The sequence below is a fragment of the Lipotes vexillifer genome, unplaced genomic scaffold (genome assembly GCF_000442215.2).
Source record: "Lipotes vexillifer unplaced genomic scaffold, Lipotes_vexillifer_v1.1 scaffold629, whole genome shotgun sequence".
Lineage (NCBI taxonomy): Eukaryota > Metazoa > Chordata > Mammalia > Artiodactyla > Lipotidae > Lipotes > Lipotes vexillifer.
Genome location: NW_006774188.1, coordinates 2886255 through 2911506, shown reverse-complemented (window position 1 = coordinate 2911506; position 25252 = coordinate 2886255). Strand labels below are relative to the sequence as shown.

Genomic DNA, 25252 nt, shown 5'->3' with positions numbered 1-25252 from the left:
CCCCCAAAAAAAAAAAAAAAAAAAAAAAAAAAAAAATACCTGAAGAGCTATCATGTGAAAGAAGAATCAGGGTAAGTTTCGTTATCTCTAACGGGCAGAGCCCGATTTTCAAGGAGGCAGATTTCCACTCACGATGAGATCAAACTTTCTACCCAAAAGGGGCTGCTCCCAAATGGGGTGTGCTACACGGGGACGGGGCGAGCTCCCTGTGCTTGGAATGTCTGTGCAGGATGCAGGCTGTCTGGGGTACATGGCTCAGGTACCTTTCAACACTCAGATGTCATGGAAAACCATTTTACCTTTTCACACCTCAGGTTCTCTCTCACCTGAGGATGACAAGTATCTTGGTGTATTACACTTAGGATGGTGTATGGCTTAGAGGTCTGTAAGATCATTCTCTGACCATAACTCATCAAAGCAGCAGATGTACTAGCTGACAAGTTCTTCCTGCGTGTCGTGCACATGCGCACACGTACATGCATGCACATGCATCCCGTTACCTCCAAACCTAAAAGAAGAACAAGGAGGCATGCTCCTCCTCTGCATAAACCTTAGATTACGGAGGACCCTCCTGAACTACACTCTCTTTCTTTGGATGCTGAGATAATCTAGTGGCTCCAAAGTCACCCCTTGCCTCCTCTTAAGCCCCCACTGTGCTGCTCCTTTTCTTTACAGCTGAGTCTTCCCTAACCCCACCTCCCAGGTTGCCTCGGGCAGAGCAGGGCTCAGGCACAAGTGTGGGGAGAGGGACCGGGGTAGTGGGGAGATGGCGAACACATCCCATTGTGCGTGTAGGACCCAGGGTAACAAACAGGACACAGGCGCATGCTCTGTCCTCGGAGGTCCTCAAGGAACTCGTGGCAATTGCACCCTGCACTGAAAGCAGCCCCTCTCCAAAGGCTCCTTAGGGCCTGTTTTTTTGTTCTGGCCACGAAGCATGCTCAAGGCTCGCTGCTAATTCTCCTCTTCATTCAAGCCAGTCTCATTACCAATGCTACATTTTGGTGCCAGCAGGAGCTTTTTTTAATGGACAGTACTTAAGAGCTCTCAGAAAGCAATTTTCCCTGCCTAAGAACGTCCAGGGAAATGCGACATGAGTACCACATGGCCTGATTCTAACTATGGATGCACTCAGGACATTCGCTCCATCACTCAGCACATGCCCGCCCCAGGCACAGCATTCGCAGCTCTGTGAACAGGTCTCTCTCCCTCCCTGGGCTGGTCACCACACAGGTCTCTCCTCCTTACTGCTGAAGCTCCAGTGTCAGAAGGAGACTTTGGCTGAGTGAGGCAAGAGCTCTGAGGGTACAAACCTGTCAGTGCATAGCAGGCATCCTGACTACTGGGCCACACCCCCAAGGCTCTGTCAGGTGTCGGGAAAAGAAGCCCTTAGCCCCGAGCCCTACCCACACCCCACCTGGTATTCAGGTGGTCCTGGCATTTCTTCACTTCCCCACTGCGTGGGTGGCTACTCTCTACCAGGCTGTTGGCAGCAAGGTTCACGCCATCAATCTGAGCCATCAAAGTCTTCATCTCCTGGTCCAGTATATCAAACCTGATGTGGACAGAGAAAATGAGCATTGGTAAGGCAGCAGTGGCCCGTCTCCAGAACGTGTAGCTCTTGCTTTCTCCTTCCACCTCCTAAATACATTGACCAGGTAAGAGGGGAGAAAGGTGTGCTGACACACTCTATTTTCTGGTTCATGGGTCCAGTTTCATGGTTTAGCATTTCCTGGGTCAGGCTGGGAGAAAACTGGTTACTTATAAGACAATTGGCTAAACAGAGAGGTTTATGGGAAAATGAGGTGTAGGAGGTATTAATCACCACAGAGACTACCTGCCATGCCTCCACTGCCCCAGCTGCTGCTCATGGACCCTAATTCCACTGCCTTGACACCTGAACCTGAAGGATACCTCCCCAGCCAGGTGCTCCGTCCCTGGGTAGGAGAAGGCAGAGCTGCTGAGGGGAGGGGCACTGTGTGGTTATGAAAGCTGACTCTTCTGAGATAAGAGCCCAGGTGCCGCCAGCATCAGCGTGGGACCACCTTGGCATGATCGAGGAGTGACTTCTTTTCCTCAACTCCTTGGATTCTGTACTCAGGATGATGGGATGCCACACAGACTGGGGGCACGCCCTCCCATGCCAGAGTGCTGATGGAATCGGAATAATGGAAATGAGAGTGGCCTTGCAGACTGGTGATTTACACACTGGTCTCTGTGGCCCCTTGGGATTCTGTGGTTTAGGGACTGCCAAAGAAAGCTAGAGCTTGTGGGATCCAGCCTCTCGCGCCCCCTTCACCACAACCACTCCACTTTGCACTGTGTTATATGTCAGGGGTTCCATATACCATTCATTTGAACAAAGGCTGCTGGAGCTGAAAAGTCATCAAACGCCTGGGCCAGAAAGAGCCCCTTTGTCTTATTTTGAGGAAGGTCCCAGGGTGTGAAGTACGAAGCGCCACAGAGCCGGATTGGAACCCGTGACACAGTGCCTGGCCTCTGTGATCAAGGGCATCCTATGGCCTCTCAGAGACCCTTGTTGATCTGGAGGCTGTTCCAGCACTAGGAGCACAGACTGCGTAGGGGGGAGGCGAGAGGGAAGGGCCGGCCCTGACCTGTGCTGCACGACCTCCAGGTCCTCCAGCGTGTCTGGGATGTCCATCTGGGCCAGCCACTTCCCCTTCTCGCCCATCCACAGTTCACAGGCATCCGTCTCCCCAAACACCGTGTACAGGTCCAGGGCATCCTGCAGCCTCTGCCGACGCATGTCCGCTTGGGCCACCACCTTCAGGTAGAGATCCCGGAGGGCCTGCAGCCGGTTGGTCACATCTGGGGAATCCCGAAACTCTTGGGGGAAGCCCTGGGCCTGCTGTTCCAGATGCTCCATCACCCCGCGGTTCTCCTCTAGCTCCTCCAGAAAGTCCTTGTGCTTCTTTCCCAGGGCCTGTGTGGCCCCTTCATCCTGCCCCATATCTTCTCCCGAGAGCAGCCGGTGGGCATCTTGCAGCCAGGCCTTCAGATCATCCGCATCGCCCTGGAACTGAAAGAAGTTCTCAGCGTCCTGGAGGTTCTTCTTGCGGAAGGCAGCCAGCTCCTTCAGCTGGTTCCACTGGGCAGACACCTCCTTGATCTGGGCCTCGATCTGCGGGTGCCCAAACTGCTTGCGTGCAACCATGCCCTCAGCCTCCTGGAAGATCTGGTCCAGGTGGGCGTCCAGCCCGCGCAGCTCGTCCTCGAAGGCCTTGTGCTTGCGCTGCAGGATGAGCACGCTGGTCAAGTCCTTGCCATAGTCCAGGGAGGAGTAAATCTGCTCCTTCTCTTTGATCCAGCTCTCGGTCTCATCCATCTCCCAGAAGAACTTCCAGAGCCGCTTGGACTGCTCCAGCTGGGCCTTGCGTCCGGCTGCCGTGTTGCTCAGCTCCTCGAAGCACTGCTCCAGGTGGCTGACACGGTCCTGGATGACCTGGGGGTCGCAAGGCTGGTACCCTGGGAGGAATGGGAGGAGGGAGGACAAAAAGGGTAAGGGCTTCATCTGAAGGGCAACCTTCATATCAGGTGCCAGGCCAGGACCATGTCGTCTAGAGCCTGCCATCTCACTGGGGCTTTGGGATTGGACGCAGGGGGTCCCAGTTCCCAGTTGCTTAGAGGACAGGCTTTTAATTAGTTCTTTTCAATGAATTCCCACTAAAACTTCAGGAATAAGAGAGGTTAAAAGTTGGGTCAACTCTCAGTAGAAATGCACAATGTAAAATTATTTTTAAAAAGAACCAGGCACAAATTTCAAGATGATTCTTCCAAGAGGCAGCGGGGGGTGGGGGGCGGTCACCTATCTGAGACCAGAAGCTGTAAACCTAAATTGTCTCTGCCATAACTTGAACTAGCAGAGAGAATGAAAGACGGAGCATGCCTTCTTGGTTCTTACAAACCCTTCTGATTATAGATGGCCAAAGCAGTTGCCTGCCCTCTGGAGAATTTTGCTATCCCTCAAACTTCTTTCTTGCACCATTAGTTGATGAAAGAGGCAGAATTGTACAACCAGATTTATCCAAGCTGGGGTGCTGGAGTGCTGAGCCAGAGGCCTCAACAGGAAAACACCTGTGGCCTCACCTGGCTCCTCAGTGAGCTGAAGAGTGGCTGTGGTGATAGCCTTCACTTTGTCCCCTTGGATGGCGATGTCAGCCTCCATCAACTTGTGTTTTTGGAGCAAGTCCTCGACCTCCAACAAATGCTTCCCGAACTCGGCAGACAAGAGGTGAGCCTGGCAAAGAGAACAGAGGGAGCGGGGAGAGGTGAGGAAGCCCACACGCTAGGAGAAGACCCCTCTGAAGGGAGCGTCCGTGGCGTGTTGGGGCCAGGATGAGTCAGATGCAGCTGGAAAACGGCTGCTGCTCAGCGGGAAAGAAGCTACAGAGCAGGAGTTCCCACCGGGGGTGCCCATTAAAATCATTCAGGGAGGGCTTCCCTGGTGGCACAGTGGTTGAGAGGCTGCCTGCCGATGCAGGGGACACGGGTTCGTGCCCCGGTCTGGGAGGATCCCGCATGCCGCGAAGCGGCTGCGCCCGTGAGCCATGGCCGCTGGTCCTGCGTGTCCACCAAAAAAAAAAAAAAAAAAAATCATTCAGGGAGCACCTTTCAGGAGCTCAAGCCCTACACTCAATCCCCTATGTGTGTCCCTGACTTGGGGCCTAGGCATGTGTATTTTTAGAAAGCTCCGTGGTCAGTCTGATGTGCAATCTCAGTTGAGAGCCACTGCGGTAGAGGGAGAGGAGACAGACTTCTTGGTGGCTCTGTGCCGGGAGGTCTGGGTTCCCACCAGAGTCAAATCGTGATTACCCAGAGCCTGATTCTCCAGGCTCCTGATGGATGTCTGTGTCTTCTAGGCCCTGCAGGTTGGCACCTGTGCTACTATGAACCCCAGATTTCTTGATCACGGGGAATACAGAAGATCTGGGCTGGCGCAGTGTGAGCTAAGCCGATGAGAGGCGGATGCAGCCCGACGCTGTGCTGCCTCGGATTCTCCACTCTGACTCAGGGAGGTGGGGCTGGGAGGTGCGTATGGAAGCACACTCCCACTGCAGGGCGGCTGCTGAAGCCCCAGGCAGACACGGGGGCGGGGGATGGGGGTGTCTGAGCCCACCTTGATCTCGTCCATCCAGTCGATGCTGTGCAGCATGTCCTGGAAGAGCTTCTGCAGGGCCAGCGTCTTCTCAAGCCTCTGGCGCCGGGACTGCAGCAGCTCCTGCAGGTAGTTCCACAGGCGCAGGACGTTGTCCTTGCGGGCCGTGATGCGCTTCTGGTCGTGGTAATTCTCCCGCTCCAGCTCCTGGGCCAGGTCCTCCAGGGCCCTCACCCGTTCCTCGTAGGCAGCTGTGTCCGTCTCAATGGCCTCATGCTTCTTCTTGGCGGCCTCCACAGCTGCCAGGTCGTACCCGAAATTATCCTGTCCCCCAGGGAGGAAAACAGGCAGCTCAATCAGGCTCCCCTTGGCTGGTCCCCAAACGCAGAGAAACAGCGGGTCCCTCCAGAACAACTGCTGGATGGGAAAGCCCTTTCCCAATGAGTTACTTCTGCCATCTTTTTCAGCCTATCTTATCAGAGCCCAGTTCCAAAGACTAAATGTCTCACAAGAACCTTTACAAGAAGCTTGTGATTTTACTCACTGTGCCATCCTTGTGGGTAACACTGGGTGAATATTACTAACAGAGCTCTTTCACCACCTGCTGGCACTCACCACCCTGCCTTGCGTGAACCTGCCCGATTCTGGGCAGGAAGGGGCTTCGCACTAGGAAACCATGCAGCTGTACACAGATGGTTTACCCCCATGCTATCTGGGGTACATGCACACTCTCCAATTCTCTCAGAATGCTTGCTTTCCCCTTTCTGGATGAAAGGGGAAATTTGATTCCAAGCTCCAAGTGGGAAGGAACAGATGCTCTCATGGAGAATCAGTCCCGGGGTCAATTTTCAGCTAGTGAAATGTGACACAGCCCCAGAGGCCAGAGTCCAAGGGGCATGTCTGACACATACGAGGGGCACTGCTTTCATCACATCCCCGGAGGACCACTGAAATGTCAACCTGAACTCTGGCTCTAGGTGACGCCACTGGCTCACGTGAGACAACTTTTGGGGCCATTTTTGGATTGGGTGGCTCTTTCCTAAACATGAGGCTTTGTCAATCTGGGAGAGTTTCTTTTCAGATGTGAATCTTGATCCTCCCAGTCACAGGGAGCAGGGCTGCAAGACCTGTGGAGAGGCTTATCCTGCTGCCGCCACCGAGAGACCAGCGTGGGCTCCAGGCCTGCTGTCTACTGGGGGCTCTGGAAAGCTCCCCCTCTCCTGCAACCCCAAGTGACCGCACTTTACCTGGGCCACAAGCCGCTGGTTTTCACTGAGCCACGTCTCTCTCATGGCAGCCTTTCGGTCAAAGCGCCGGGCCAACTGCTCTAGCTTCTCCTGCCGGATGAGCTCCTCCCTCAGAGCCAGCTCCCGCCGGTACTCAGCTTCCTCCAGGCTTTCCCAGGCCTGCACGAGGGACACAGGAGAGCTCGTGGGATTTGGGGGTCCCGACACTTTCACCCAACACTGAGCAATTTTAGGAATCTAGGCAGAGCCTAGATTAAAGCTCAGTGACAGCCTTTCGGCTTTCCTGTCTGGGCAGATGAAAGATTCAGGGAGCACTGGCCATGACCCCCCAGTTCCCTCTTCTCCTGAATCTGCCTCAGACTCTTGGTTTAGTACAGTGTTATTTGCCTCTGCGGGTGCTCAGTAAATTCCTATTGGCTAGATGGCTACCTCCATTCCACTGGAACTTCCAGGTGGTGGTAGGCCTCCAAACCTCCGAAATGTCATAAGGCATTTCCCTTCTGTTAAAAGTAGTCAATATTCTCCAAAAAACCTCAAGGTTCTATAGAGAATAGGCTATAAAACTGGCTCTAAAAAATGGACTCTGGGCATCTGAACAGGGGGCTGAACCGGTGGACAGTGGGTAGAGTCTGACCTCTCAGGGCTAGACTTAGCACCCTCAACAGCCAGCTGTGTCGTTAATAACACCACAGGAAGTGGCTTGGCTTAACCCTGTCCTGGGACCATTACATGTGCCCTTATGAGGAGCTCACTCAACCCACTGGCAAACCCGCCGCATCCCCAATTCTTACGGCAGCTTTGAGCTGGAAATGTGCAGCAACTGCCTCTTTTTCTTTTTTAATTTTTTAAATTGAAATATAGTTGACCTACAATATTGTATTAGTTTCAGGTGTATAACAGTGATTCAATATTTTTATAGATTATACTCCATATAAAGTGGTTATAAAATATGGGCTATATTCCCTGTGCTGTGCATTAAATCCTTGTATCTTATTTATTTTATACCTAGTACATCCCCTTCACCTATCTTGCCCCTCCCTCGACCCCTGAACAGGGGGCCGAATGGATGCTTGGTGGGTGGAGTCTGACCTCTCAGGGCTAAGCTCAGATAAGCACCCTCAATAGCCAGGTGTGTCATTAATAACACCACAGAAAGTGGCTTGGTTTAACCCTGTCCAGGGACCATCCCCTGTGCCCTTATCAGGAGCTCAATCAACACACTGGCAACGTGAAATGGAAAACCCTGCTGTACCCGGTTGATGTCGGACACGAGTTTCCCATCATGGGGCGTGTACACTTTCTGATTGTTGGCTCTCATCCGTGACTGGATGGTAAAAAGTAGGACTTCTAGATTCCCCTTCTCCTGAAACCTGTCAAGAAAAAAGAGGTAGGGAGATGAGTGTTGAGATTCCCACAGCCAGTTTTTTTTTGTTGATTTTTTTTTTTCTAATTTTCTGGTTGGCCATGCGGCATGTGGGATCTTAGTTCCCTGACCAAGGATCAAATCCGCGTCCTCTGCATTGGAAGCGTGGAGTCTTAACCACTGGACCACCAGGGGAGTCCCAGCCAGTTGTTCTTTTTTGAGTGAACATGGAACCCTGGCATCTTGGAGCTTGGATAGCAAAACACATTTCTCTTAAAAAAGTAAAGAGGATCTACATAGGTTCACTTACCTGTTAAAAGATCTATCAATCTATCATACTCGCCAGCTGAGATCTAATAGCGGTTGAGTCTTTGCAACATAAACCAGAGAAAACAACTACTGCAGCATTTGCTTGTCCATTTGCTTCCACGGAGGAATGGCTAACTGGACTGTTCTGGTAATTCCTATAGGTATCAAGTTTTACTAATCCATACAAAGAAACTCTTCCCTGTTCTGCAAACAGTGGAAGGCTTTTGACTAGCTCTTTACTCAGTTTTTTGCTGAGTGAGTCAATCTCCTGACAACAATGCAAAAGCCCAGATGCTTCCGAGAGGGGAGGAAAGGCTAGGCTCCGGGAGCGCGTTAGGTGTAGGAGATGAGAACTGGCAACGGGATGGATTTCTGGAACCCAGGCTCCAAGCTCCGGGTAACTGGGTACTTTCCCATTTCTGCCCGCAGCCAAGTATTTACCCACTTCTACCTCCACCACGCAGTAGTCAAAGATCAGCTGGTAAGCAAGGTCCCCACCCTGAGGCCAGCCTAATTCATCTGCCTGCTCACAGGCCCTGCAGGAGGGCTGTGGCCTTGAGCACTGTCTACGCAGCCAGGAGACACTACCCCTGTGTGCAGTGCCTGCTAGACTCACGGGGCACGTTATCTGTATTGGATTTAGGACTTTAAAAGTGGGTTAGTGTCAGGCCAGAAATCAGATACTTGTTTATAGTACATCCTAGACTCCGTGTCTCGCCTCTCCCTGCTTGCCAGTCATGAATGAATGAGCGGGGGAGGAACGAGGCAGAGGGTACCACCGATGAGCTAGAAATCTGTTTCTGGGGAGCTGGCCAAGCTAAGGGCGGGCCAGCTGGAATGCCTCGTGTCTGTGTGGGTGTGCGTGTGCACGCGTGTGCAGTTGTGTTTGCATGTGCCTATGTGCACGTAGGCCCTGCACACGCTGGAGTGAAGCAGAGGTCCCGAGAGGCAGACTGAGTGCTCTACTGGATGAGCAGTGACAGGTGGGAGAGAAAGAAGGATGTGCTTGATGATCAACAAGGCCTCACGTGGAGAGCTCTGGGGCTGCGGATGCAGAGGTCATTACCAAAGAACAAACCCGCAGCTCAGTGCACAGAAGAGAGAGGAACTCTCCAGCACATTCTTTAAAGATACCCTGAAGTCTGAGATTTCACTGCTGCTCCCCGTCAGGGATCTGGGAAAGTACTTCTTTGGCTATGAGTCAGGGGTTACTCAATGCCCACTGCCTGTAGGCTGGCGGCTTGGGAGCAGGGAGACAAGACGGGATGAAGTAGGTGACAGATGGGCAGCTCTCTAACCTCCAGGAGCCGCCTCCCGGATTCATTCTCCAGGCCCTCCACCCTTCTGGAGGTGGTTTCTCGGCCATGATGCCCACCCTCCCGAGTGCCCAGGCCCTTACTTGGGCGGCTTCTCCACGGTGCGGTAGGTACTGAAGGCCTGCAGCTGCTGCTGGACACCGGTCAGGGAGTTGGCGAACTTGCGGCTGTTCAGGACAGTGATGGTCTGCTCGATCCAGGTGAGCAGGTCTGAGGCCAGCCCGCTGTACTTTTCAATCATCTTCTCGGTCTCAATGGCGTGGTCAATTACCTAAGGAATCACCTTGTGATTCGTCCTTGTCAGAAGGGCGAGGACGCCAATGAGGATGCCGACGGGGACCACAATCGAGGTGGTCCTCCTCCTTGCAAGCCCTGGAGCGTTTACGTTGGGTTTGTTCCCTGAGCCTAAGACCACTGCTGAGCAGGGGGCCAGACTGGAAGTGCGCCGGCAACGTCAGGAGGGACCTGGCTGTGCTCGGGAATGGGAGCAGCTCCCCTCTCCCGAACCCTGTAAAAACTGGAAAGCTGTCTGTGCTTTCCAATCCAGCCTCCAGAGAGGCCAAGGTCCTGTTTATTTAAGAGTGGGTACTAGGGATCGAAGGCTTCCTGGCATTGTCTTTGCTAAACACCAGTGCACGAAGATGAATGAGAAACGGTCCCTGCCCTGGAGGGGCAAAAGACCCAGCCGGGGAAAGGACTCCGGCACAAGGGTCCGTACAGTGGGGTGGCTCCCCCGTACGGTAGGCTGCGGAGCCTAAGAGGCATGAAATCACAATAAACTGACAAGTAAAGAGCCTGTTTTGTTCCTGTGGGAATGCTCACGAGACATGGGTCTGCAGGTGGAAGGTCGGCTCAGAGCTACGGGCTATGACCTTTTTTGGGACAGACCATCAACCTGTGTTGGAATTCAGCTCGGGAGCCATTAACCTGGCAATGCTTGGCTTCAGAGGAAGTTGGTGGGGGGTGATCTGCACCCTCTCCCACAGCTGGGGTCCAGACACAAAGCTCTTAGGGTAGAAAGGGGGCATCTGAGGCAAGGCCTGTGCGTGGCAAGCGGGGAAATGGCGACACTCTGGTTATGCGGCAGCTCAGTACCTTGCCAACGCGCTTGCCCTCCACTGCCAGCACCTTCATCTTGGAGAAATAGTGGTAAAACGCCACCACGTAGGTGATGATGGATTTCTCGTCAGGGTTTTCTGTGAAGACATCTGCAAGCGGAAAGGGTGGGCTCTCAGGACCAACTGGAAGTTGGAAATGTCAAGCTCAGGGGGTTCATCTCCCTGTGTCTCCGGCAACTACAGGCACCAAGTGACAGGCGAGAGAGGAAGAGGAATAGCCTGCGATTTTAGTGAGAGGATGAAATGCATATTAGGACCACAAAGAATGGAAGAAGGGAAAAGGATGGCAAGACTACAGTGGGCCCCCAATCAGGCAGGGGAGGTGTCAGGAACCAGCTTGGGTCTGAAGAGCAGGCCGGAGCGGAGCCCGGGCCCGGCCACCACGCCCACGGCTCTCCCAGCACGGCCCACACTCCTCCAGGCGCCCTGACGGTCTCGTGGGCGCTGGCTCACCTTCAGGGTCGAGGAGCGGGATGATGCCCAGCTGTCGCTCAGCCACGTCGAATGCGTGCTCCAGGTTGTGCCGGGCGTTGGAGTCCTTCAGCTTATCAAAGTCAATCAGGTCGGGCCTGGGGACGAAGCCAGACTGTTTGAGGGCAGGGGGCATGGCATCCCCACCAAAAGGGCAAAGACCCTGCGCAGATGCAGGCGGGTGGCTGAGCCGGAGAAGTGAGAGGAGGAGACGGGACAGAGGAGGGAGCTGTGAGCACCAGCATGTGAGGAAGGGGGATTTAAGGGAGGCATGACGACGAGGGTGAGAGGAGAAGGCGCCACGGCTGTACCATTCCTGTGACGCTTGAACAGTAGCCTACGTGTTAAGTGCAAGGTGTCCCAATCCCCCCAGGGCTCCCTGGCTCCCACAGGGGTTCCCGCTCCGCTCCCCCTCTTACCGGTGCTTGTGGATCAGGGCGTTAAAGGCTAGGCCATCCTTCCAGCTGGAGGTGAAGTTGGTGACATTGACATGGGGGTAGCTGCATCCAAGAAAAGCATTAAGAGCTAAGAAACAGATTCTTCTGGGGTCCCTACAAGTGTGTGAACCCAGGGCCAGCACCTCAGGAGAGGAGTGGACCGGACCCTTCTTGAGCCCCTTCAACAAGAGGGCAGCCGTTAAGTCACACAAAGAGGCTCCCTCATCAGGTGGGCCCAAGAGACCCCATGGTCTGACCCAGGCAATTTGGGGATAGAATCCTGTATTCCGGGCCTGTAAGAATCAGGTCGGGATAGACTGACTGTGCATCAACTACGCCCAAACGGATGTAGTTCTGGGTGATGGCGTCTATGTCCCTTGGGGACGGCAATGCTTGGGAGGCACAGGGGGTGGTGACGAACGTGGTAGTGGCTGGTCCCCAGGGCATACCCCGCCGTCTTCATCTGACACCATAACAGCAATGCGTCCTTGGCTGAGCGTGTCTCACGACCTTCCTGAGTTTGGACAACGATGTCCTGAATCTGTGGGCACAGGAACAAGAGAGGGAAGACTCAGATTTGCATCTGGCCCAGAGCCTCCCTGCTCTCCCTGGAAGGCCTCCTCCGTCCTTCCTCCTCTGTAGCCGTCCGTCCGGTCGCCAGCCCTGCAGCTGTCCCGCAGCCTGAGGCCCCGGGTCCTGGAGGCCTGTTTCCCTGCCTTGGTCAGCTTCTCCACGTCAGAGGAGACCGCTCCAACTTGAAACTCTAAGGGGAGGCCAAGAATAAACAGCAGGATGCCCTCACTCCCCCTCAGGAGGTACGATGCCACCTGGGCCATGGAACGGCATGAACGTTGGAAGGTACTGTATTTTGATTATAGCAGCTCCTCTTGCCTTTTCATCCTCCCCAATTCCGCTGTTAATACCGTTTCATCGTACACACCCTCAGAGAGTGAGATTGGACACCCAAGACCACTTGGGTGAGATCTTCAGGCCGGGAGTTGTGTGTTATCTTCCTTCTCCCTGCCCTTCCCTCCTCCAACTAGGTTCTTTCTGTCCCCAGACCAGCAGGTGGAAGGCTCTGCTTTCCTCCCCTCGTGCTGTCTAAATTCCTTACAAATAAGCAACCTTGAATTTCAGGGTGGGAAGAGAAAAGCTTCTGAGTGAAAAACATAAAAGCAGATCTTCTGCCCTCTTGCAATTTCTGAATCAAACTATTTAAAAAACCAGAAAGTGACACATGTGGGGGGAAGGGGACGAAAGTAGGTCTTCCAGCCAGATCTCAGCCCAGCTACTAATTTCTATCCTCTCTCTCAAAAGACTACGCTATTGACTGAACAGCTCGCCCTGAGCTTTAGCAACTTGGCGATGCACAGGATGGTTTCTCCTTCCTACAAGCATTGTCCCACAGGACGGGCTTCTAGCCTCCCAGAACGTGCAAACACTCGCACTTATTCACCATTTTATAAGATTCCCAAACCCAGTCTGGCCCAGGGAAGCTCCCTCCACCCCCTCTGCCCCCCGGTAACCCACCTGGAAGCGGAGGATGATGGTCCAGATGAGGCCCAGGACCAGGCGGTGGTTGCCGTCCACGATGTCGTGGGAGCCCATGTTCTCCAGGTGCACACGCTGCTCCTTCAGGAACTGCAGGGCCTTGTCCACATTCTCCAGGCAGTGAATGCGCATCTTCCCCTTCGTGGGCTTTGGCTGAGGGACAGCATTGCCCCGTGGGCATGGAAGAACCTCATGGTCACGCCTGGACCAGCTCCGGTCATCAGCGTCCACCCTCCATGCCAAACTCCAACTCCCATGCTCACTCCTTGACACTTTTCAACCCCGTCCTTTCAGCAAAGTTCAGAGGCTCCCTCTCTTGAGCACCCAGAGCTCTGCAAGTGGGCTGCATCAGTACTGTTCCTGGGTCTAAACAAAGGCTTCTAAGTGGGTGATAAGTGGCATTCAAATATAGTAACACAGCAGGTAGTTCGTTGAGCACTTACTATGTGGTAGGCACAATTCTAGGAACTGTTTACTGCTGATTGGCGATAAGAGTGGCTTTTAGTGTGGTGACTGATAAGGGGTCCATTCTGCCATCCAACCTCCTCCCTCCCCACCCCCAAACGGCCTCAGTCAAAGCTCAAGGGGACCCCCATTGACGAGTAACTGCATCATCTGAAGGTTTCTTAGTGGTAACTCTCTCTAGTGGGGTAAGAGGCATTCTTTAACTTCAGTCTGGAGTTGAAAAGGCAACAGATGAATGTGGTTCCTTTCATTCAAACCCTGAGGTCTTAGGCTACTACATCAGGTATAGGTATCAGTTTACACATGGGGGAAATGAGGCAAAGAAGGTCCTGCCTCATAGGCCCAAGGTCATAATGGAAGTAACTGAGCAAAACATGAGCCTTGATCTGGTTCTCCTGCAGGGGCAACGTTACCACCGGGTGGGTTACAACTAAGAGGGCCTGTGATAAATTTCTACTTGTTAGAGTGATGGATACACAGGAAAATATCTTTCACACTTTCCTCCTCGTTCCAAGAAGGAGGCAAATTTTTCCAGCTGGGTAATGGGATATGTCTTAGCCTGCGCAAGGAGGCTGAGGGTGGGCCCACTGCAGGCCAGTCACAGATAACCAGATGCCAAGAGGAGACAGTCAAGACCTCTGCATGGCTTCTGGGAGGAGTATGAAGGGGTGGGGGTGGCCAGAAGGAGGCAAGAAATTCTGAAATGTTTCAGCAAAATTAACAAAAGTTTTGATGATATATTAGATGGAAAGCCAGGCATTTATGCTGCGACATATTTAGATGAACACGTTCAGAGAACCCAGTCAGCCACACGGACACCTCACATCATTAGTACTGAAACCCCCCCCAAAAGAATAGGGAGAAACCTTGGAAGGCCATGAGAACTGGAGAAGCCCCCAGCCCATGTCTTTCCTGAAGAGGGGACAGAGCACCAGCCACAGGGCCTGGGGAAAGGGGCTTTACCAGCATCTCTCCAGAGAGCACTTCCAGCAGCTTGATGAGCATCCTCCCGTCCCGCAGGTCCTTGTAGAGGTCAGTGATGCGGCAGGACACGCGCGCCAGGTGCGAGTTCACCCACTTTGTGAAGGTTTTCTTCTGAACAACTTCCCGCTCATCTGGGTGGGGAGTAGAGCCTTGGTGGGGTGCCTGAGGCTGGCAGGGTCCATTTGCAATGTGACGTGGGGCTGAAGGGTTTCTCACCTTAACCCCAGAGCTGCCCCATTCCTGGCAGAGGAGGTCGATGTATCTATTCCATCCCCTTCTGAGGAGCATTTCTGACCAGAGCGTAGCCTTTTGGCTTCACAGGTCCACGTGCCATGACTGGGGCAATGAAGAGGTAACTTCCACCACCACAGTATCAAGACACCCCTAATCCAGTCACCTGCTCCCCTGTGCGCATCTGAATACTCTGGACCACTGGGCCAGCGAGCTCGGAATTCAATGCCAGGTTCACCCGTCCACCCATCCAACAAATATTCCCTCTGCCTAGAATGCTCTCTCTCGGACCCTCCACCCCTCACCCCATTCGCCTAACTCCTAGTCATCCTTCAGGAGTCAGTGGAAACAGTCCTTCTCTGGGGAGCTTTTGTGACCTCTCGCCTAGGTTCTGTCTCTCCTTGTGCGCCCCGACCCCTGCATCTGCACTTCTCATTTCTCTCTCCTCATATTCAGATTAGTTGAAAGTCTGTCTTTCCTGCAAGACTGCAGGCTCCTTGAGCCCAGCAAAATCTGTCTGTCTTGTTCACTTCTAAATCCCCAAGGCCTGGAGCCTGGCACACAGTAGGTCTCCAGAGCTGTATTGTAGCTTACTATGCAGAGGTTTATTCAGCTCCTAGGCCAGGCCTGCTGATACATAAAAGTAAAACAAACTGCCTGCCCTCAAGGAGCTGCTGGTAGGTAGAGGAGAAAGATGAGCATGGAAACAGTGAGATCATGTGGAATGTGTGATCCATGTAGGGTGAAGGGTAGTGGGGGCTCGGGCTGGGGGCTGTGCATGGCACTAAGCTCTCCTTCTCTCCCACAGAGTGGCAGGCAGGATTTTCCATCTTCAGACCCGGGAAGCTCACATGCCACCCCAAGCCTAAATCAGCCTCAGCCCAAACCAAGCTTCCAGCCCAGGCTGTACCAGTTCAGGTGGGCTACTTTTTTTCTTTATTAATTTTTAAAATGAAAAAATTTTTTTTTGGTACACGGGCCTCTCACTGCTGTGGCCTCTCCCGTTGCGGAGCACAGGCTCCGGACGCGCAGGCTCAGCGGCCATGGCTCACGGGCCCAGCCGCTCCGCGGCATGTGGGATCTTCCCGGACCGGGGCACGAACCCGTGTCCCCTGCATCGGCAGGCGGACTCTCAACCACCGCGCCACCAGGGAAGCCCTGGGCTACCTTTTAACACCTCTGTTAAAATATATACAGGGTATTGTAAAATAAATGCTGGTACCTATATGGTTAGGGCTGGGAAGCTTGATCAAGATGCTGGAGAGAGGACAGAGGCTGGGATGGCAGAAAGAATGGGGACAGGGTGAAAGAGAGAGAGAAGAGGGGCAGAAAAGATAGAAACAGGAAGAGAAGTTTGCTTTAGTGAACAGTCTGTGGCAACCTGCTTCTGGGCACTCTGGCGGAGGATTCTAGGCAGGAGATGACCAGGCCATGTGGTCATGGGCCTGGTCCCTGGGGGGGGCCATGGAGGGTCCCTGGGGAGAGTGTATTCAGGTTGGTCACAGCCAAGGCAGACTCCGAGCTGTCCAGCCAGGGGGAACTGTAGGCGCCGTGGGAACAGGCTAAACGTCTGCTCAGATGAGCCCAAACTGTGGTTGGCTTCTTAAATTATTAAATGTCTGACTTAATAACAACAAAAAGAGGAGCCCAGCCAGCATGGCCTCGAGGGTATAAGCCTGGCAGTTTCTGAGGCTCACAGCATCAAATTCCTTCCTACTTCATGGCTATTTTGGCATTAGGAACTCAGACCCTTTCTTCGCTTATTCATTCACTCAGCAATTGTTCACTGTACAGCTGTTAGGTGCCAGGCTCTGGGTGGAGGGGGAGGCAGCCAAGGACAGGAAGGAGCCCCCAGCCTTGACGCAAACTCCGTTATAAATATGATGAGTGCTGGAGTCACATGTAAAGAATTCTATGGAAGCCATCTAAATAAGACTTCCAAGAAGAGCAAAAATACTACTAGTGACTATACAAATCTGTAATAAATATGAAATTAAAATGGCACTTGTTTGTGCTGGGCCTCCGGGCAAAGTTTCAGGGGGAAAATCCCCCTTACTCTATTGGACCACTTCCCTGATTTCAAGGACGGCTTCAGCAAAATATAACTAAAGTTCTGATGATATATTGGACGGAAAGCAATTTCGTTTATGCTGGAGCATGTTTAAATTCAACAGAGCCAGCCTCAGTCCCACGATGCTCTCCCTAGAGACCAGATCTGTGTTGTAAGAGGCTAACCCTTCCAACCGGTGGTGGAGCTTTGTCTAAGGGGCTGAAATTTGTTGCCCCTTTAGAGGTAAGTGTCTCAAAAAGTCAAAGTCCTTTCTTCCCATCTCCTTTTCTTGTCTTTAAGAATCTAAAGAGTTCATTATGTGGGTGCTGAGACCTGTTTATTTGTGCTCAGCGAAGTGTAAGGAAGAGCTGGGCCGTGGAATTTAATTCTAGGCTGCTGGGCTGGCACACACATCGGTGCAGATGCAAATCACCCTTAGATCTCTCCAGTTCTCAACACACAAATAATGCTCCCTGGACCCCCAAATGCTGGAGCTGCAAGTTTAGAGCTCAGGTAGGAGGCCTCCTGGCTGCATTTTACTTGAAGGCTGGGCTGCAATTGCCCGGGAACCCCAGTACCCTAAAACAGTCTGCAGTGTTGAGACAGGGGAAAGATTCTGCGAGGCTCATGATGGTCATAAGGAGAGGAAGGCCCAGGGGTGGGGATTAATTTCCATCAGCTCATAGCCCTGGCTGCTCCGCATCGGCTCGCTCAGTGCCTCCACTCCCAGCAGGCACTCAGTGGAGCCTTCTGAGTGCAGGAGAGGCGGGAGGTCCGGAGTGTGTGGACAGGCCGCGGAGGCAGCTGAGCATTGGGCCTGCTGTCCCCAGGAGACCTGGGCCATCCTGCAGGGAACCGCCGTGGAAAAGAGGCCTCAGCAAGGCCCTGCCATGGGCCAGGCCTTATTTCCAGAGCCCTAACCCTGCCAGTGAAGGGGAAGCGGGCAAGTCCACCAGCACGGCCTGAATCAAAGCTACCAGAATCTCAGAAAATACTCACATCTCTGCAACCATCAAGCTCGGGGCCTCTCCACTGCTGCCTGTTCCTCTCCCCTTTCCTTCCTAGGCTGTGGCCAGCCTCCTTCCTCCCTACAAAACTCCCCTTCCTCTCTGACCAGCTATAGCTAGAATCACTGTCTGGATATTGTGACCAAGTGCCCTTTCTGTTATGTCCCCCCTTCAAAGGTTTAATTTAAGGTCAGATAAACCCAGCAAAACTCAAGTGTTTAACCACTAATGAGTTCATACATGGAAAGTGCTTAAAACAGTAGCCAGCACACAGAAAGAAAGCTTGAGGTAAACATTAACTATCACTGTTATCATTGCTGCTACTATCGTTACTGCCTATAGGGCCCAGATGCTGCAGGGAGCACGAGGCAGGCTCACCCACCCCAAGGGCCTCGCAGTCTAGTTGAGGAAACGAGACACAGACCCACACATAGTTTTGCAACCACACAAGAGATAAAGGGCAGTTCATTTAATAATACAAAGGCTGTCGCAAGGTAATATTGGATTAGTTACCAGATAAATGGCACATACAATAAATGGTCAGGGGTGAAAGAGGAGAGAGGTCATTTCCAATTGGGACACTCAAGGCGGGGCTCGTGAAGAAAACCACTTTGCACAGGCAGAAGGGGAAGGAGAGGCGCCACAAGACGGAATGCATAAAAGGATGGAGCTTGTTCAGGGGTTGTTGACTAGCTACAGGTAAGAAGAAAACATGTGGAAAATAGGTTTTAAATCGGATGTGGAAAGCCTTGAAGGAAAAGCTAAGAAGTTTAGATTTAATCCTAGAGGTAAAAGGAGACACCAAAGGGGTGGCAGGATCCTTTCCTGAAATAGGAATTTGGAAAACCCCCAATGATAATAAAAAGACAAAATATTTCAGCTTAAATTTTAAAACAATTGTGTAAAATCCATATAAATCTATAAAGTCTCCCAAGGCGCACCAAAGATTTGAACAATTGGAAAAATCACACCCAATTCTTGAATAGGAAAACTCAATATCATAAAGATGCCAATTTACCCTAAAGTTATATATTTAATATTATTTTAAAAATATTTATATTATATAATTTAAATTTGGGGGGAAACTAGACAAATGATTAGAAAACTCATTATAAAAATAAACAAAAACAGGCTTCCCTGCTGGTGCAGTGGTTGAGAATCTGCCTGCCAGTGCAGGGGATGTGGGTTCGATCCCTGGTCTGGGAAGATCCCACATGCCACAGAGCAACAAAGCCCGTGCACCACAACTACTGAGCCTGCGTGCTGCAACTTCTGAAGCCTGCGCACCTAGAGCCCGTGCTCCACAACAAGAGAAGCCACCACAGTGAAAAGCCTGCACACTACCACAAAGAGTAGCCCCCACTCGCTGCAACTAGAGAAAGCCTGCGCACAGCAACGAAGACCCAACACAGCCAAAAGTAAATAAAATAAGTAAATTTATTAAATGAATAAAATAAACAAAAATAGCTAGGAAAGTTTCAGAAAAGAAGAGTAATAAAGGGTGACCCACGTTCCCAGGTGTTTTTTCTAACAAATATTAAAGTATAGTAAAAAGTTATAATAATGAAACTGTGTGGTACTAGCATATGAATATATAGACACATCAATGGAAGAGAAATAGTCCCGAGTATATATAGGCATTTAATATCTGATAAAGGTGGCACGTCAAATATGAAGGGGAAAGATGGATTATTGGGTACAGGGTGTTGACAAAATTAGATGACCATCCAGGAAAAATTAAGTTAAATTCATATCTCATACTCCAGGATAAATTTCACTGTGGTCAAAAATAGAAATGTAAAAAATAAAACCATAAAAATACCAAAATCAATCATGATAGAATGTTTTTTATAATGTTAGTGTAGAGAAGGGCCTTCTAACTCTGAAACAAAATCCAAAAGCCATAAAATAAAATAAAAGATTGAAAGTTCAACTGCATCAAAAAAAGTTCTGTGTGAGATAAAATACCATAAGCAAAGTCAAACAAACAAGGAAAATTATCTGTAACTCATATCACAAAGGGCTAACTTACCTAGTATGTAAAGAACATCTACAGATTAGTGAGGAAAAAGACCAATAATCCAATAGCGAAATGGACTAAGAATGTGAACAAAGAGTTAATAGAAAAAAATTATAAAAGTCTCTTAAATGTATAAAAAGTTGTCCAAACTATTCATAATAGAAGTACAAGTTACAAGTATACACATACACACAAACTTAATACACAGTCCTTAATTAGTTTGAACAAACTAATCATAAAAGACATCTTTGAGACAACTGGGAAAATTTGAATATTAAGTGGGTATTAAATTGTATTATGGAATTCTTAATTATATTAGGGGTAATAACAGAATTATAGCTAGGTGGGAAATGCTCTTGTTATTCAGATATTCATATTAAAGCAGTATGATAAATTATTACAGTAAAACGCCACGATAATCTTCAATTTACTTTAAAAATACCTCTACCCCAAAATGGACAAGCAAATATGGCCAAATATTAATAGTTAAATCAAGGTGATGATTCTTTGTACTTTTTCTCTACTTTCTTGCATGTTTTAAAATTTTGATACTAGAAGTCCAAAAGCGAAATGAAAGTACATCAAGACACTATGTTTCACTTATCAGATGCACAAAGATCCAAAAGTGTGATAAAATACCACATTGGCAAGGATGCAGGGGAGAAAACATTCATACGTTGCTAGAGAGGGTATAAAAGGCAATTTGGCAAGACAGATCAGAATTACAACTATACATACTTTTGGACCCAGTAATTCCACTTCTAGGAATTTATCCTTCAGATAGACATACATTTACAAAATGATCTACATACGAGTTTATTCATTGCATTTTGGGAAATAGCAGGAGATTGGAAACAGCCTAAATATCCACCAATAGAGGACTGGTTAAATTAAAATTGTATGTCCATACAATGGAATACTATATCTGTAAAAAGAAATGAGAAGGCTACTTGTGTACTAATATAAAACAATCAAGAGACACTGGGTGGGGGCACTTTCCTGGTGGCGCAGTGGTTAAGAATGCAGGGGATGCGGGTCGAGCCCTGGTCCGGGAAAATCCCTATGCCGTGGAGCAACTAAGCCCGTGCGCCACAACTACTGAGCCTGTCCTCTAGAGCCTACAAGCCACAACTACTGAGCCTGCGTGCTGCAACTACTGAAGCCCACGGGCCTAGAGCCTGTGCTCTGCAACAAGAGAAGCCACTTCAGTGAGAAGCCCACACACCGCAGCAAAGAGTAGCTCCCGCTTGCCACAACTAGAGAAAGCTCGCGTGCAGCAACGAAGAGCCAATGCAGCCCAAAATAAATAAAATTAAAAAAAAAAAAAAGATACATTGGGTGGGGAAAAAAGAACAATAAGGGACAATGTATGGTGAAAAAAAAAAGCTGAGAAAAACAATATAGACCACTTGCTAATATATGCTTAAAACATTCCTGGAAAGATACATGAAAAACTGGTAACACTGGCTGTGGAAAAAGAACTGGGTCTGGAGGACTGAGATGGGGATGAAACTTATTATTTGCCCTTCTGAATCTTTTGACTTTTACCTACTGGGTGTCTATATTACTTATTCAATACAGAAATACACTTTTCTTTTCTTTTTTTAAAATGAGCCAGTTTTCCAAGGCTTAGCCGTTTGTAGAACACATGGAAATAGATTAACAATCATCATTTTTTTTTTTTTGGCTGCACTGCACAGCTTGCGGGATCTTAGTTCCCCGACCGACCGGGGATTGAATCTGGGTTCCTTGCAGTGGAAGCGCAGAGTCCTAGCTACTGGACCGCCAGGGAAGTCCCACACTTTTCTTTTTCTAAAGAAAATATTAAACTTTTTCTCACCCCCTTCTCCAAGATAGTTAAGTTCCTTTGTGCACCCCCGCGTCAGGGACTTTTCACCAGACAAAAATCATAAGCATAGTTAACCACCTGAGCCCACGAGAGAGGTGGAAGGGAGAGGGAGAACGTTTACGAGCTGAGAACACTCCTGTGACACCCTCCCCGCCCTGGGACAGAGCCTGGGAGTGAGGTCTGTGGGTCTTGAGGGCAGCGAGGTACACTCTGCCCCACTGTGGCCACACAGCCACTCTAAGGACTTGCCCTCTAGAATATTCCCTACAGGGGTATCAAAGCGCACACCTCCCCTTAGGGTCAAGGCTCTTTCCTTCTCTTATGTTGCACTTCTCCAGACTTCCTCTTGGTTCTTCCTTCAACCTCCCTCCACCATTCTTGCCAGTAGCACAGTAGCTGCTGGCCCCGCCCACTCTGGTACCTACTGTACTTCCTGAAGTCATGGACATCCTGGAAGTTTGCCATTAGAAGTCCCCAGTGGGGCTGTTATAAAAATAAGAGGCTTTTACCCATTGGCTGTTCTTGAGCTAAATGGTAAAGCTGAAATATCTTATCTTTGGAAACAGTCACCCAGTTCTAGGCCCATCTATTTATCCCTGCCATGGCTTCCTGTAAAATTCCTTGACTGTTTCATGCCTCTCCCTCTTTTCTCTGTTAAAAATCTGCTCTCAAAAGTAGAGAATAGCAGCCTATATATGAAGAAGGTGGGAGAAGACCTTTCAATGGCAAGAAAGGATATCATAATACATTTTGAGGGAAAATTCAGATTATAAAACCACATGCATAATATGAACCCAATATTGCAAACCTATATGCATAGATTCATAGAAAAAAGCTAATGTTGGCTATGTTATAGCTGGGTATTAAAACTGTGGGTGACATTGTTTTGCTTATCTACGTTTACTAATATATCTGCAATGAACATGTATTACTTTTATAGTAAGAAACGACAGATGTCATGAAGAAAAACAGGGTATAAAACTCAAACCCCGAGGAATAAATGACTGATGAAAATCAAATAGGTATCCTTCTTGAGCAAGTCTGTATTTTTACCAGCACATGGCTTTAAGCTATCAGTAAAGCTAGGTGGTCAGAAAGGCAAGTGGGAGAAAAGGCACCATGGGAGGCCATGGACCACTAGCCTGGGCCTGGAAACAAGCATTTAGTGTTGAGCCCTTTGCAGGTTTACAACTTGGGACTTCCCTCCTTCTCATGTCAGGAAGCCAAGAGCTTAGGGAACCTGAGCAAGGGATACTTTAACTCCCATGAACCTGTGACAAACCTCAATGATACAGATGCCAATCCATTATAAAGCCTAGCATGGGGCAGACCCTCAGGGACACATCATAAATGATGAAACTGGCACAAATTCTACTCTTCCTGCTTAGTTTGGAGAGGAATGTTTCTTTCAACCAATCAACTTTCACTACACTGGTACTGTGAACAGCAAGAACATAGTTCTCCTGCCCATAAGGATTTAAGATCCAACTAGGGTTGATTCTAAGAGAGAACTTTAAGATGCTTTACTACATATGCAAATGCATATTTGAATATATACATACTCTTTGGTGTGTAAGAATGAAGCACACAAGACTGACTCTAAAAGTGATCGGAGTTGAACACTAAGATGCTGGTTAACTAGATCTGGGTACATTAATACAAAGGAAGACTATACAGCCATGAAAATTATAATCTGCATGTTTACAGACATGAAAAAATATGCATAATATATTGCTCAGTGAAAAACATTCTAAGATTATAGAAAATGTTAATATTTATACATATACATGCACAGTCATATATCCATAGGCGTTACAATATCTATATGGGATATTAACAATGTCTCTAGTTTTCTCTTTTTTATCTGCTTTTCTAATCTTTTCTACACTAAATATATATTCTTGTGTATTAAAATGTTTAAAGATACAAAAGCAATCACCCTATTTTTTAAAACAATAGTTTTTATATATTATAGGAAAAGAGAAGTTATCATAGAACAGTTTAAATTAAAAAAAAGTTTTTTGAAGGCTAGTTTTGATCTGGGGCTTGAAGATGATAATGGTTTTAGAATGGCAGGGAAGGAAAGAGGGGTCTTGTTCAAAGCCTCTGGGGGAAACTGGCAAATGTGTATCTGTGTGTGCATGTGTGTAGGTATGCGGGTGCATGTTTTGGGGGTGAGGGAGAGAAGCAGTTAACGCATCAGAGCAAAGAAGTCAAAGGACAGTCTAGGGAATCTGAACTTTATCCTCTGGGAAAAGAAGAGCCAGATAAAGTGACATTTCACTAAAAATTTGTTGGAGGATAAAGATTCTAAGTGCCCTGCACAAATGGGATCGGACAGGGGAGAGGCTGGAGCCCGGGAAACCAGCTTGGAGGAGGCTGCAAAAGTCTGTTTGAGGTGCCGTGGCCCCACTAACATGTGAACTACGGAAATGAAATGACAGGAGCTGATCTGGACAGCATCACAGAACAAGGGTCAGCTAGCCCTGGCCGGTGACAGCATTTGGAGGCTGTAAGACAGAAGGAAAAATGAGTGCAGGGTTTTGATCAAAGAGGCTCTAAAGGCTGCTGGTGAAAGCAAAACTTTCCCATTCCGATGTATCAGGTGGGGTGTGGAGGGGGAGATCATGCAGGTCTGAGGGACATTCAAGAAAGCTCAAGTGCTGTAGCCTCAACAGCACAGGGCTGATTTTAACACCCCGGGATTCCAGTCTTGTCCTGGCACTTCCTGCCATGTGACCTCCCTCATCTATAAAGGGGATGGTGATAGCTATACCTTGCCTACTTCAGAGTGGCTGAAGGGTCAGTGAGATCATCTGGTTAAAAAGCACCTAGAACACTAAGCAGCTGTATAAACACCAAGCACTGTTGTCATGCACACAGCTGGTGGCTACATGGAGAGATGACACTCGCTGAGAACACAAGGCTGCAGAAGTCAAGACGGTCCAGGAACCCAGCCTCAGCCTAGCCTTTAATAAACAGAGAGAATTTCTGGAGAACCCACTGATTTACTGCAAAGGATCAATTCCCTTCCCCAAAGCCAGGAGCCAAAGCTCCTCGGTTCAGGGTAAAAGCGTGTGGTCGGCGCTGCCTCAAGGGAGCTTCTCCCCAGGCTACGAGCTGGGAAGACCTCCCGCGTCAAAAAGCCCCTTGTGTTACAGGTGAGGAAACTGAGGCCCGGAGGAGCAGGAAAGTAAGCTGGCCAAGGTCACCTCACTGGGGAAACTCCATGATAGCCGCAGGAGGACAGAAGAATGACGTGGTGGGGATGGACCACTTTCTGCTCCCTGTGGCCACCAAGCTGACCCTCACTGCCACCTTCTCTTTCCTGGACTTTTGTGCAGCCTCTCCACAGCCTGTTCTCTCCATTGAGGCCAGAGTGATCTTTCAAAGCTAAACATAACCATGTCACTTCTTTGTGAAAAGCACTTTTATGGGTTGGGAGCAGTGCCATCCATCCAGCCCTTTACTAAAGGCCACAGCCCCTGTCCTGAGAGTCTATAGCTCTCCCTGCTAAAGGCTCCCGTCCTTTGACCCTTCAACTCTGCCACTCCTTTGCAAATAATCCCCTCATTAAACTCCTCAGCCACCGCTTTTGAGTTGCCTGCTGCTTGGCCAAGATACCCATGGCCTTTTTTTTTTTTTTTTTGTTTTTTTTGTGGTACGCGGGCCTCTCACTGTTGTGGCCTCTCCCGCTGCGGAGCACAGGCTCCGGACG

At 49.7% G+C, this 25252-nt stretch overlaps 1 protein-coding gene across 1 annotated transcript in view; it reads right to left on the bottom strand.

The window, feature by feature from the left end:
• SPTB (spectrin beta, erythrocytic) overlaps positions 1-25252 on the bottom strand; it is a 67647-nt gene that overhangs the window by 34639 nt on the left and 7756 nt on the right. Inside the window, exons 2-14 of the mRNA XM_007449031.1 lie at positions 14357-14508; positions 12908-13081; positions 11827-11918; positions 11360-11440; positions 10923-11038; positions 10447-10559; positions 9435-9622; positions 7616-7733; positions 6364-6522; positions 5138-5440; positions 4108-4258; positions 2616-3486; positions 1418-1555 (exon numbers count right to left, since the gene is read on the bottom strand). Of these exons, the coding sequence (XP_007449093.1) occupies positions 1418-1555; positions 2616-3486; positions 4108-4258; positions 5138-5440; positions 6364-6522; positions 7616-7733; positions 9435-9622; positions 10447-10559; positions 10923-11038; positions 11360-11440; positions 11827-11918; positions 12908-13081; positions 14357-14508 (2656 nt within the window). The remainder of the gene's footprint in view (positions 1-1417; positions 1556-2615; positions 3487-4107; positions 4259-5137; positions 5441-6363; positions 6523-7615; positions 7734-9434; positions 9623-10446; positions 10560-10922; positions 11039-11359; positions 11441-11826; positions 11919-12907; positions 13082-14356; positions 14509-25252) is intronic.